We start from the raw sequence: 12,723 nt of genomic DNA on the forward strand, positions 1-12,723 counted from the left end.
ATTTACTAAAAATTCATCATAATTCAATTAATATCAAAATTAGGTAAAATATTTTAAATAACCGTGAATTAATATGATTTTCAAATTGTGAGTTTAATGTTTTATATATCACCACATATTTAATGGGGCAATGAAAAATTGCCAAAAGAATAGAGGCGTTATTATATTTTTACAATCAGGCACAGCAACGTCATTCAACCTTTTCTAGTCAGGCACTGTGCAGGGCGGACTGTTATGGGTCCTCTGTGTAGTTCCTTGTCCACGTCGGTCTGGATCCGAATGAGTGGATAAAAACAGTCAACGATAAGCGATCAAGAGACCAGTAGACACAGCTTCCCCAGATATTCTCCAAAACATGCCCCTGCCAGGTTTGCTTACCGCTTTCTAAGAGATCGGAGCCCCTTCAGGTACAAAAATCTGACCTTAACTGCAGTTATTGGGCAGAAGACCATGTAATGCTTAGCACTTCTCTGTCATGTTTACAGGATTTACACTGCAAACGAACAAGTGTATTTTCATCGAAAACCAGACAAAATGTGGTGGAATGTGACAGCTGACCGTTTTGTGTAAATACACCGTGTTAAGTGGATTTGGACGCAAAATGTAAACGCTTTGTTAAGTGAGGAATAGTAAGCAATTAAAACAATTGCAGATGAATAATTACTGCTTGAATATGCTAATAATAAATTGACGGATTTTGTAATAATTGATACATTTGACAGGCAAGCGTTTTCTCGCTAGAGACTAAGCATTGGTTTAAATGAGAGGAGGTTAAAATACTGGATGCGAAGTATACTTTAAGGAATGGTTTTTTATTTTAAGCTAATGTTTGTATTGAAGAAGTCAAACATTACTGATCTGACTCTTCAGTGTTGGTCTCTCAGGTTCAAAAACCTACAAGCAAAACAATGTAAGAAACTGTGGTGATATCAATTAAATAGCATGACAGGCTAGCAGGCATATAACATCTCTTGCATGCATGTTTTTATTTCCAGAGGATCTCAGGATGTCTTGGTTTGTTGATCTTGCTGGGAAGGCAGAGAACTTCCTCAATAAAGTGGACCAGGGTGCAGCCAGCGCTTTGACAAAAAACACTCAGATGTCTTCCCTGTCCTACAACAGCCCTGACACCACAGATTCGATCCAGTACGACATTGCAGCTTACAGCTCCACCCAACAGCACAGGGACTCCATCTCCTCCTCATCCCAAGGAGCTTCACCTTTCATCTCCACAGCTGCTGGGAACATAAAGAAATCCAATGACACGGTTTTGGCTGGTACAGCTAATGTCTCCAGCACCACGCCGCTGGGTCCTAGCAGCAAGATATCATCCAACTTTGTGCGACCCAAAAAGCCAGAAGTGAACGATGATTTGCTCTTTGACTTCTTGAATAGTTCGGACCCGCCGCAGAGCGAAAGAAAGGAGGTCAGAAGAGAAATGGTGTCTAAAGTTTTGGGTCCAACAGTTGGGCCAGCTCCGACCCAGATGTCCCCTATTTCTGTGACCGGCGACCCCTCTGTTACTGCAACCCCATCCTCCTCTCAGGGCCTGTCCAGAAATTCCAGCCTCGGCTCTCTCTCGAACAGTTCACACAGCGTTAAAACCGAGGATGGCTCCACTCGAGACCAAAGCCAAGGTACAAAATCTACATCATTTGGTTAATTGAATTTATCTGAGAGCAAGACATTTTTGTATTTTTATCATTGAGGTTAATAAAATTTGCTGTTTCTCCCAAAAACTGATAGATATGTATATTAATTTGTCTCACAAGTACAATAAAAAAATAGTTTATAGAGTTATGTGTATACAAAATATCTTGGTCTCTTTTATTTTATTAAATGTTTGCATTTGTTTATTGAGTCTGTATCTGCAATGAAATGTATTTTGCCCGTGAAGATGAAATGTCAGCAAACTTAAATATTATGTTATTAAACATATTATTTTTTTGTCTAAATAAAATGTATACTTTACAAGGTTATTCTAGTTTACTAAAACAACAACCGAAGAAACTTAAGCTTAATTTATTTATAAAGGAAACATTTTTCCTTTAGTCTGATGTAAAGTACCAAAATAACTAAATCTAATAAGTTATTATAAAAAAAACTATACAGAAATACAAAGAATTATATAAAAAAAGACTAAAACTAAATTACTAATTAAGATATAAAATAAAATAAAACAAGAAGCAAATTGAAAACAAATAATAAAAACACAGTCTTATTCAAAATATAATCAAAATCTATAATAGTTTATCAATTATACTAAAATGGCATGCATACTATTTTAACTGATTTGTCAAATATATGTTTAAAGTAAAAACTAAAATTAAATACTTAACTATACTTAACTATACTTAAATACTTAAAGACATTGCAGTGTTATAATGTACATTATCAAAAATGAATATTTATTTAAAGATCTTTTAAAGTTTGTATTTAACAGTGTTATTAAATAATTAGTGTTTAAACACCTTTACTACTGTTTTGATAACATGTAATTCATCCTCTTTGAACTTTTATGTTTTCTATGTTTTGTCTAGCTGATGTTCAGGAGAATTTGAATCCAGGGCTGCATGTTCCCACAGAGGCTCAGCCAGCACCGGAGATCTCACCTCAAGAGCTTCAGCAGCAGGGCCAAGAGCAGGTGATCTCCAACCTTCGTCTCGAGAACCAGCTTTTACGCAATGAAGTATCTTCTCTCAACCAGGAAATGGCCTCTCTGATCCAGAAAGCCAAAAACATGCAAGAGGGTGAGCCAGTGAGCCTGTTTGTTGAACTGTATGCTATAAAGGTTTTTCTTTTTTTTCTAGTATAATTTATATACTGTTATAGTATTTCTTAATATTTAGAAAAAAATTATTTTGCTTTTAGATGTATTTTTCAGTTTTCATTTTAATTAAATTTTTGTGGGGGTTTTTTTCTTTTCTTTTTTTTATTAGTTTCTTTTTTTATTGTTATTATTATATTTCAATTTAATTAAATTAATTTTTATTTCAGGTTTAATTTAAGTTCTTAAACCTGGACAATTTATTTCAGTTAGTTGCCAAAAGAATAATTCTTTTTTTTTTTTTTTTTAGTTTTTTTTTAGTTTTTAGTAATATAGCTTTTCATCTAATATTTATTTTATTTCAGATTTGTATTTTAATTAACAAAATCTTTTTTTAATAAGTTAATTTTAATGAACAGTAACAACACTCCTGTGAGTATAATGGTAAAATGAATATAAAAGCTTAGGAAGCCATTAAATTATAATTTCCTCTTCTTTTAAAGAGGTGAACCTTGCCAGGGCTCGTGCTGAAAAGTGGAACTCGGACCACTCTCGCGTTGATCGCACGGTTCGAGAGCTGAGGGCACAGGTTGATGACCTCACAGAAGCCCTGTCTGCAAAAGATGGTCAGCTGGCGGTCCTTAAAGTACGACTTGATGAGGCAGATCAGCTACTGAAGGCCCGAAACTCCGCCCTGGAGGAAGCTCAGAATGAGAGGATCAGGTGAGTTTCTTTGACAATTCACGGAAGCAGAAGAATACTTTTATCTGAACTTTCTCTTATCTGAATCAACCTCTTTTGCTGTTTTTTATATTTTAGGATTCTTCAGGATCACAGTGAGGGAAGTAGTCTTCAGTCTCAGAATTTACAGACACTACACGACAGAATAAGAGACGCAGAAGCAGCAGTGAAGAGAGAACAGGAGAGCTACAGGCAGATACAGGCGAGTTAACCGGTGTTACTGAAACAAACAGAACCTGGATTTATCTTAATTACATGTTTTTTTCTCACAGAGTGAGTTTGCAGCACGACTGGCAAAGGTGGAGAGCGAGCGTCAGCAATTGGCGGAGTCATTAACAAACGCAGAGCGTCGGGTGACCGAAGAGAAACAGAGAGCTGAGGAACTACTTCAACAGGTCAAGAGCGCCCGATCCGCAGCAGAGTACACCAAACAGGAGCTGCAGGACTACAAAAACAAAGCTTCACGCATCTTACAGGTCTCATTCTGTCGTTCTTTTCATGCCACTTTTTATCTCTATTTGATAAGTATATGAAGGATCATGGTCATTGTTCCTCCAGTCTAAGGAGAAGCTGATCAGCAGTTTGAAGGAGGGCTCAGGTCTGGAGGTGCTGGAGGGGGCTGGGGCTGGGGTTGAACTCGAAGAGCTCCGTCATGAGAAAGAGCTGCAAAGAGAAGAGATTCAAAATCTACAGACCCAAATACAGAGCTTACGAACAGAGATACAGGTACACACGCAAAATTCCCAAAATATACAATCTCAATGTTGAGATAAAGGCTGGGTGATATAGTGTGTATGTGTTCATATTTTTTGCCTTTACTGAAGGCTGAAGGATTAAAGTTTAGTGTTTTTTACCATGAGTGGTAAAACTGGTAATTCTACAGCACTAAATCAACACAGGTCAAAATTTGATTTAATAAATGTTTGATATGCTATTAAAATAACTAGAAACTAGAAAACATGCGTTGATTATTCTCTAGTAAATAAACACAATTAAAAGTCAGATCTAGTTATTTTCAATTATATGCTCCACTATAATAATAAAAGAAACAAATAGCATTATTTACTTACATGATGCTAAAATATTTTATTATGAATGACATCAGATATGTGTTTTATTTTTCTTAATAAAAATATTAATCAAATCAAAATATTAACAGCAAAAATCATTGGAAAATATCATGAATATTATATATATATATATATATATATATATATATATATATATATATATTAGCCAGCTGTAACACAGATACAAACACACTCTGCTTATTTGATTTTCTTCATGTTTCCTCTAGGATCTGGAAACCCAGGCACTCACAGAGACAGAAAACTGGAGAGAACAGCTGGCAGAAGTACAGGAACAACATGCCCAGCAGATCAGAGCCAAACAGGAAATGGAGGCAGAACTGGAGAGATCCAAACAGGTACATAATTGAGAGATGGCACATCCAGGTTTTTAGAGGGGGTATATTGTGGGTTGTTGCATTGTTTTATTTTAAAAAGAAGAATGTTCTAAATAATGAGTGAATGTTGATACATGTTAATGCAGGAACTGCAGTACATTGAGGAAGAGCATCATCGCACTAAAACCACCCTTCAGGGTCGCGTCAAAGACAGAGAAGATGAGATCCAAAAGCTTAGAAACCAGGTATCCCGAAGACACAAATTTATGAGGAATAGCAATTGAGGTCTTATAGTAAATTTTTTTTTAAATAAACTTCTGTGCACCTGCTCCAAGTTTTTAGAATTTTTATGGTGTATTTTAAAATTCTTCTGTAAGCTGACCAATAAGGCTCTGAGCAACAGCGGTCAGGCGGAGCTGGAGGGCCGTTTGCACCAGCTGACAGAGACACTGATTCAGAAGCAGACCATGTTAGAAGCCCTGGGCACAGAGAAAAACTCCCTGGTCTTTCAGCTGGAGAGGCTGGAACAGCAACTAAAGAGCCTGCAAGGTGGTCAGAACAGCAGCTCCCACATCAGCATGGCTGCCATGGAGGGACCAGGTCAGTGCACTGCATGATGGGAAATTCCAGAAGGACTGATTTTATGGTTATTGTTTTAATAAAAAAAACTGGCTTATAATCGTTAACTGAACTGAAATTAAAACTAAAATTATAAAACAGCAAAATTTGTTAAAACTGTCCAATTATAATGAAAACCAAAAATTAGGGATGCACCGATACTGGTAAATGTTGCAATACCAAAAGCCGATACTACAGAAAAAGAAACATTGACAACAGAAAAACAGAGAGTAGAATGAAGTTATTAGAGATTAAGGATGTCTATGAAGTACATGTAAATTAGGGCTGTCACTTTTTATTCGATATTCGAATATGCATTCGAACATGACGTGAAATATCCGTAATCTAACTATAAATAATATATCCGGTTTGTTTTTTATTTTATTATTTGCCATCTTATCCAGTAGATGGCACTCTAGACATATTGTAGCGTAGGCCCATGACCAAATCAAGCGAATAATAGCTAGTAGCCAGGCACGTCTGTGCTTTCCGAACGTGTGTTCTCCACCGTGGGGAACATTGTAAATAAAAAGAGAGCCGCCCTTAATCCAGATCAAGTTGATAGACTTGTGTTTCTTGCAAACAATATTAAGAAATGAATTAGGCTAGGCTATATGCCTTACTCCTGCTGCTGTTGAAGTTGTCACGTTATTGATTGTGCCTGTTCTGAATCGTTTTTTTTTTTTTTTTCATTTAGCCTAATGTTGTGGGATATGCATAGTGGTACTTCATATAAGTTGATATTCATACAAGTTGATAACCTGCTGTTTCAAACATTAAGTAAAAAAATAATAATCCCGACAGTCCTGTTTATGACTCACTGTTAATACATTTGTGATTAATTCTCCATTAGGCTACGGTGTTTTTTTTTTTTAATGCGTGGGGAGATATTCGAATACATTGCATGATAGTCGATATCCGTTCGAATTAGATTTTTCTCAAAAGTGACAGCCCTAATATAAGTAATTAATATAATGATAAACATTAAATTTTCATGCCTGTATTGCGTATGTGCACGAGCTGATAAGCAGAGTGGATTGTGCATGCGGATGCACAGATGTGTGAGCTTATCGAGTGAATATCTCAAAGACATCACTGGAATGTTTATAGTTCGGTCAGCTATGTCAAAAATCAAGCAAGCAAAACGTACAGTTTCCTCTCGAGGCGGTAACTCGGCATTATGTCAGCTAAGACGTATATGGGAACTCCTCCCTTCTCCACTTTCACTGAAATCTTATTGGCTAACGCCAGCTGGGGGCAGCTGGCCAATTGACGCGAAGCATGCAAATACTGACAGGTTCGCGGGCAGTATAAATTGCATGGGCGCGAAAATTACGTCAGATTCTCTTTCTTCACGCTAGAAGTTTTATCTTCACGCTTAGAAGTCTTATAACCATCGTAGAAGGTCTTATAACCACCGCATCCTGCCCTCCAAGCCGTGCAGGTTCACAGCCCACCAGGCGGACAAAGCCTATGCTGCTGCAGGGGAGGTAGCTTCTGCCCTTCACGCCATGGCTATATTCCAGGTGTTCCAGGCGAAGCTACTTCAATCCATCGATGACGGCGCGGTTGATGCTGACGTCATCAGGGATCTGCGCGCAGCAACTGATCTCGCGCTGATGGCTACCAAGCGCTCCGCTTAAGCCATCGGCCGTTCCATGGGGTTCATGGTCGTCCTTAATAGGCACCTATGGCTTACCCTAGCTGACCTGAAGGACGCGGACCGCAGGACGCTTCTAAACGCTCCAGTCACTCCCTCCGGCCTCTTTGGTGACGCCGTGGAGTCGGTCATGGAGCGTTTCTCCGAGACGCAGAAGTGCGCCAAAGCAATGAGCCACATGATGCCTCGTCGCTCTCTCCAGTCTTCATCCGCGAGGTCCCGCTCTTCATCGGCACCTCGCCAGGCCCAAGGACCGGTTGGACAGCCCGCCGTGGCGCCCCGCCCCAAACCGAACAAGCAGTGGTCAGGGCCTGGAAAGAGACATCAGAGTCGGAAGAGGAGCCCGCGCCGCGAGAGAGCCAGCGCGTCATCCTCGGCTACCAAGCCGTCTTCCTGACGGGCCGCTGAAGAGGAAGAGCGAGTGCGCTGGTTGCCCCGCCCCCAAGCGCCATGTTCAAGAGCTTCGTGTCCCCCAGGTTCCTTTGGGCAACAATCGAAATGTGTGTTTAAATGCTGTTTGTGTGAGTTCCATAATAAAAACATGTATCTTTTCTCAAAAAGAGCTTTCTCTTCCTCGTGCACCCAACACTGTGTCACTCGCCCTGTCTCAGGACAGCGCAGAGCCACAAGACATGATTATAATGGCCTCTCGAGGGCGCGAGAGTGCCAACAACACACAATGCCCGCCGCGGGCCGCCCTCCAGCCAGTGCTTCTAGCCTCGCGGGGGTGGGGCCCTGGTCAAAAGAAGCCATCAGTGGCTACGGTGGCCGTAGAGCTAACGCGTCCGCTGTGTCATTTCCTGGATGCGTGGAAGGCTATCCCAGGCGTTTCACCGTGGGTACTGGGAATTATTCAGCACGGATATTCTCTCCAGTTCAAACGCAGACCTCCCCGATTCAACGGCGTGGTCCCATCACTGACTTTGCCCCAAAACCTTTCAATTCTGAGACAGGAAGTTTTCAGTCTGCTCGAGAAAGGAGCGATAGAGCGTGTCCCTCCAAGCGAGCAGAAAAGCGTTTTTTTTTTTACAGCCGCTACTTCGTGGTGCCAAAGAAGGCTGGAGGACTCCATCCGATTCTGGATCTGAGACCCATCAACCGAGCACTTCACAAATGCGCATTCAGAATGACAACACTGAAACAGATCTTGACACAGATACGGCCCGGGGACTGGTTCGCCTCAGTGGATCTAAAAGACACGTACTTTCATATTCAAATAGCAACGCACCACCGGCGCTTCCTCAGGTTTGCTTTCGAAAGCACGGATTATCAGTATTCGGTGCTTCCATTTGGCTTGACCCTGGCCCCCCGCACATTTTCAAAGTGTGTGGAAAGTGTGTGGACGCAGCGCTTTCTCACCTCAGATCGAGCGGAATGCGCATCTTGAATTATCTGGACGATTGGCTGATTTTAGCCCACTCAAGAGATGTGCTAATCAGACACGTGGAAACGCTGCTCCGCCATCTGGATACGCTGGGACTGCATGTTAATATGCAGAAGAGCGTGTTTTTACCGAGTCGGACTATAACATATCTGGGAGTATGTTTGGACTCGATGGCGATGCGAGTGTATCTTTCTCAGGAGTGCATGGAGACAATCTCATCGACTCTGCGCCGTTTCAGACCGGGCAGGTCGGTTTCACTGAGGGATTTTCAGAGGCTTTTGGGTCTTATGGCGGCGGCTTCTTCAGTGTGCCATCTGGGTCTGTTGCATATGCAACCGCTACAGCTTTGGCTAAAAGCTCGAGTTCTGCCGAGGGCGTGGTCGTCGGGCCACAAACGAATTACGGTTGCGTCAGCACTCTGAGACCGTGGAACAGCACGGATATGTTCAGCCCAGGAGTTCCTTTGGGTTTAGTGATGCAGCGCACCGTGGTCTCGACAGACGCGTCAACTTCAGGCTGGGGAGCAGTGTGCCTGGGCATACCGGTCTCAGGACTGTGGTCGGAGCCACAGAGAACGTGGCACATAAACCGTTTGGAATTGGAAGTGGTTTCCTTAGCCCTGCAAGCCTTTCGGTCGAAATTGGAGCGGCAACATGTACTAATTCGAACCGACAACACGTCTGTGGTCTCGTACATAAATCGCCAGGGAGGCGTGCGCTCTATAGCTCTATTCAAACAGGCAGTGAGTCTCCTGTTGTGGGCGGACCGACACTTTCTCTCCATAAGAGCGGTGCACATCCCCGGTATCCTGAACCGCGGAGTGGACATGCTTTCGAGAAACGGGATTCCTCAAGGAGAGTGGAGGCTTCACCCAGGATCAGTTAATATGATTTGGGATCGATTCGGGAGGGCGGAAGTGGATTTGTTTGCCACAAGCGAGAACACGCACTGTCAGACGTTCTTCTCGCTATCTCACTCCCCACTACCGGGAGATGCTCTGACAATTGCACTGGCCGGAGTCCAGACTTTACGCGTTTCCTCCGGTGAAGATTCTGCCTATGGTTTTGTGCAAAATCAGGCAGGAGAGAGCATCAGTTATACTCGTGGCCCCGAACTGGCCAAACTGGCCTGGTTCGCGGACCTGAGAGAGTTAGTGATGGCTCCCCCATGCCAAATCCCCCTCAGGAAGGACCTGCTGTCTCAAGCGAACGGCACGATATGGCACCCCATCCCCGAGCTATGGAACCTTCATGTGTGGCCGCTGCGGGGACCATAAACGAGCAGGACGCTCTGCACTCACGGGTGCTGAGTACGCTTACGGACGCTCGTGCACCATCTACGAGACGCCTCTACGCTCAGAAGTGGGTTGTTTTCACAAAATGGTGCGAGGACATTCAAATTAACCCGGGGACCTGTGTCAGATGTTTTACGCTTTCTACAGCACAGAATGGACTGCGTGAGTTTGCCGTCCACGCTGAAGGTGTATGTGGCTGCTATTGCCGCTTTTCATTCCCCGGTTGACGGGCAATCGATCGGTAAGCGTGCTCTGGTAATCAGTTTTCTCAGGGGAGCGAGGAGATTGTGTCCTTCACGGCCGCCCTCCGTGCCGCCGTGGGATTTAGCTCTAGTTTTGAGGGCTCTAGCTCTACCGCCGTTCGAGCCCTTAGCTTCGATTGGGGTTAAGGAGCTTTCCCTGAAGACTGCCTTGCTTCTTGCTCTCGCCTCGACGAAGCACACTGGAGACCTACATGCGTTTTCGGTGAACGATGATTGCGTTTCGGACCTGGCGACTGTAATGTCACTCTCCGGCCGAGATCCAGGTTATGTTCCGAAGTCACTCAATACACCATTTAGAGCACAGGTTGTTTCACTGCCCGCCTTATCTGCTGATCCGTCAGCCTCGCGCTATCGTAACTTCGGTTCCCTGAGAGGCGGGAACGAGACATTACGTTAGCTGCCGTGGTCGCTGTTTGATCAGCTGTGCTAGCGTTCAGTCGTGATTCTGACGTAATTTTTGCGCCCATGCAATTTATACTGCCCGCGAACCTGTCAGTATTTGCATGCTTCGCGTCAATTGGTCAGCTGCCCCCAGCTGGCGTTAGCCAATAAGATTTCAGTGAAAGTGGAGAAGGGAGGAGTTCTCATATACGTCTTAGCTGACGGAATGTCTCGTTCCCGCCTCTCAGGGAACCGAGGTTACGACAGCTAAAGAGAAACTAGCAGACTATATGAAATGCGCTAGGCTGGAAGTGTCTTTTGCGAATGTTTAGCTTTTTTTATTCGTACGCAATGGTCTGCGTACAGTGCGTGTGACACAAATTACATCACCAAAATAGTACAGGCATACTCGTATAATGTAGTATAACGAGTGGTTCCCTGTATTATTTAAGGAAAATATTTTTTGATTACAGTATGCACCATTAAAATGAACATTGGAAGTAACAAAAGCTTATACAATACATTTTAACAAGTATAATTAATACTAATAATTAATAATAAGTGTGGAAAAAACTGAAGGAAATATCTGTGTGCTAACTGAAGCCAATTAAAATGATTGTTGTTCTTATTGTTATTATTTTGTCTCTGTACCCAGTATTTGTAAACAAAAAAATAATAATTACATGCTGTGAAAATACATTTATCGGTATCGGCAAATACCAAAAATGAAAGGATCAGTTTCTGACTTTTTCTGAAAAAAGTGGTATCGGTGCATTCCTAATAAAAATAAGAGCTAATTCAAATTAGTAATAAAAACAACATTTTTTTACATAACAAAAACTATTATAGTGTATCAATGATACTAAAATGAACATTGAATCACACCATTCAACTCAAGCTTTTTGTGTGTGGAATAATTCAACTTTTTTTTATACTTTGAAGCCCAACATGAATATGTGTGACTGTTTTGGTGTGTATAGGTGCTAGGCAGAGGAACACACCAATACTCTTTAATGATGCAGACGGACCGGGTACAGGAGTGTATGGGAAGGTTCGTGAAGCGGCCAGCACCATCGACCGCTTCAGGTAATTGAGTCCCTGGTGTGTGTGCTAAATGTGTTTTGCAGTGTCCCAATTGTATTAAACTGTGTGTGTTTTTTTTTATGTTTTCTCCAGTATACGTCTAGGAATCTTTCTCAGACGTTATCCCATAGCCAGGGTTTTTGTTATTATTTATATGGTGAGTACAAAGCACATTAAGGACTATTTGAACGTTAAAATGAAGAATTTAAAGTTTTGCGAAAAAGCTGGATGCGTTTGTTTTTCTTTATGTGTCTTAATCTATGTTTGTCTATCCAGGCACTACTACACCTTTGGGTGCTGATTGTCCTTTTGACATACACACCAGAGATGCATCAAACTCATCCTGATGGGAGATAAAGGACTTTCTACCTATAATAAAATGTACGACCTGTTAGGGTTAATAAAGGTTAAACTTTCAGGCTGCTGTTCAGTGGCTCAGTATGCATTCATCTTCAATCTGCACAGACATGCTGTTGGGGCGGTTCTCTCTCTCTTTCTGTTATTCTGCTTCTCTCACATTTCCCCTTTATCCACCTCATTTATTTTCCTGGCCCATACATGATTGAATGCCTTCAGCAAAATTTGGCATGAGTGCAGTATAAAGTTAAATATTTAAGGTGTAATTTAAAATTGTGGTTTTATTCAATTGAGAACCTCTTTTATTCATCTCTGTTTCACGCAAATGTAATCATGACTATTTTTGTTACAGCAAATAACAGATTGAATTCCTCACACTGTAAAGCAGATTTATCTCAATAAATCTTAACACAGACATCATCTTAATTCTCCCAGCTGTTTTTGTGACTTTCTTATCTCTAGAAGTACTGAGGGGTGATAATGAGGAAAATGTAGAAGTTGCTACAATGTATTATATATTATATTTTATAATTCATTATTAAAATAAAAATAACACATTTGAATATATAATAAATTATACATGCATACATAATTATATACTACACAAAAGTTTTGGCTTGGTAAGATTTTTGAATTTTTTATTAAAAATAATAATATATAGAGTAAAAATAGTAATATTGTAAAATATTTTTACAATTTAACATGACTGAATTTAACATTTATGTTTACATTTTTTTTTTATGTAATTTATTCCTGTGATGGCAAAGCTG

At 41.3% G+C, this 12,723-nt stretch overlaps 1 protein-coding gene across 1 annotated transcript; it reads left to right on the forward strand.

The window, feature by feature from the left end:
- Positions 1-218: 218 nt before the first annotated feature.
- On the forward strand, positions 219-12,384 carry LOC132110544 (golgin subfamily A member 5-like). The gene is made up of 13 exons (XM_059517244.1): positions 219-407; positions 996-1,637; positions 2,541-2,750; positions 3,271-3,490; positions 3,587-3,710; positions 3,781-3,984; positions 4,067-4,234; positions 4,806-4,934; positions 5,060-5,158; positions 5,291-5,513; positions 11,494-11,599; positions 11,690-11,753; positions 11,873-12,384. The coding sequence occupies exons 2-13, from the start codon at positions 1,007-1,009 to the stop codon at positions 11,951-11,953; spliced, it is 2,259 nt and encodes a 752-aa protein (XP_059373227.1). The 5' UTR covers positions 219-407; positions 996-1,006; the 3' UTR covers positions 11,954-12,384.
- Positions 12,385-12,723: the final 339 nt, after the last annotated feature.

The sequence above is a fragment of the Carassius carassius genome, chromosome 30 (genome assembly GCF_963082965.1).
Source record: "Carassius carassius chromosome 30, fCarCar2.1, whole genome shotgun sequence".
Taxonomy (NCBI): Eukaryota; Metazoa; Chordata; class Actinopteri; order Cypriniformes; family Cyprinidae; genus Carassius; species Carassius carassius.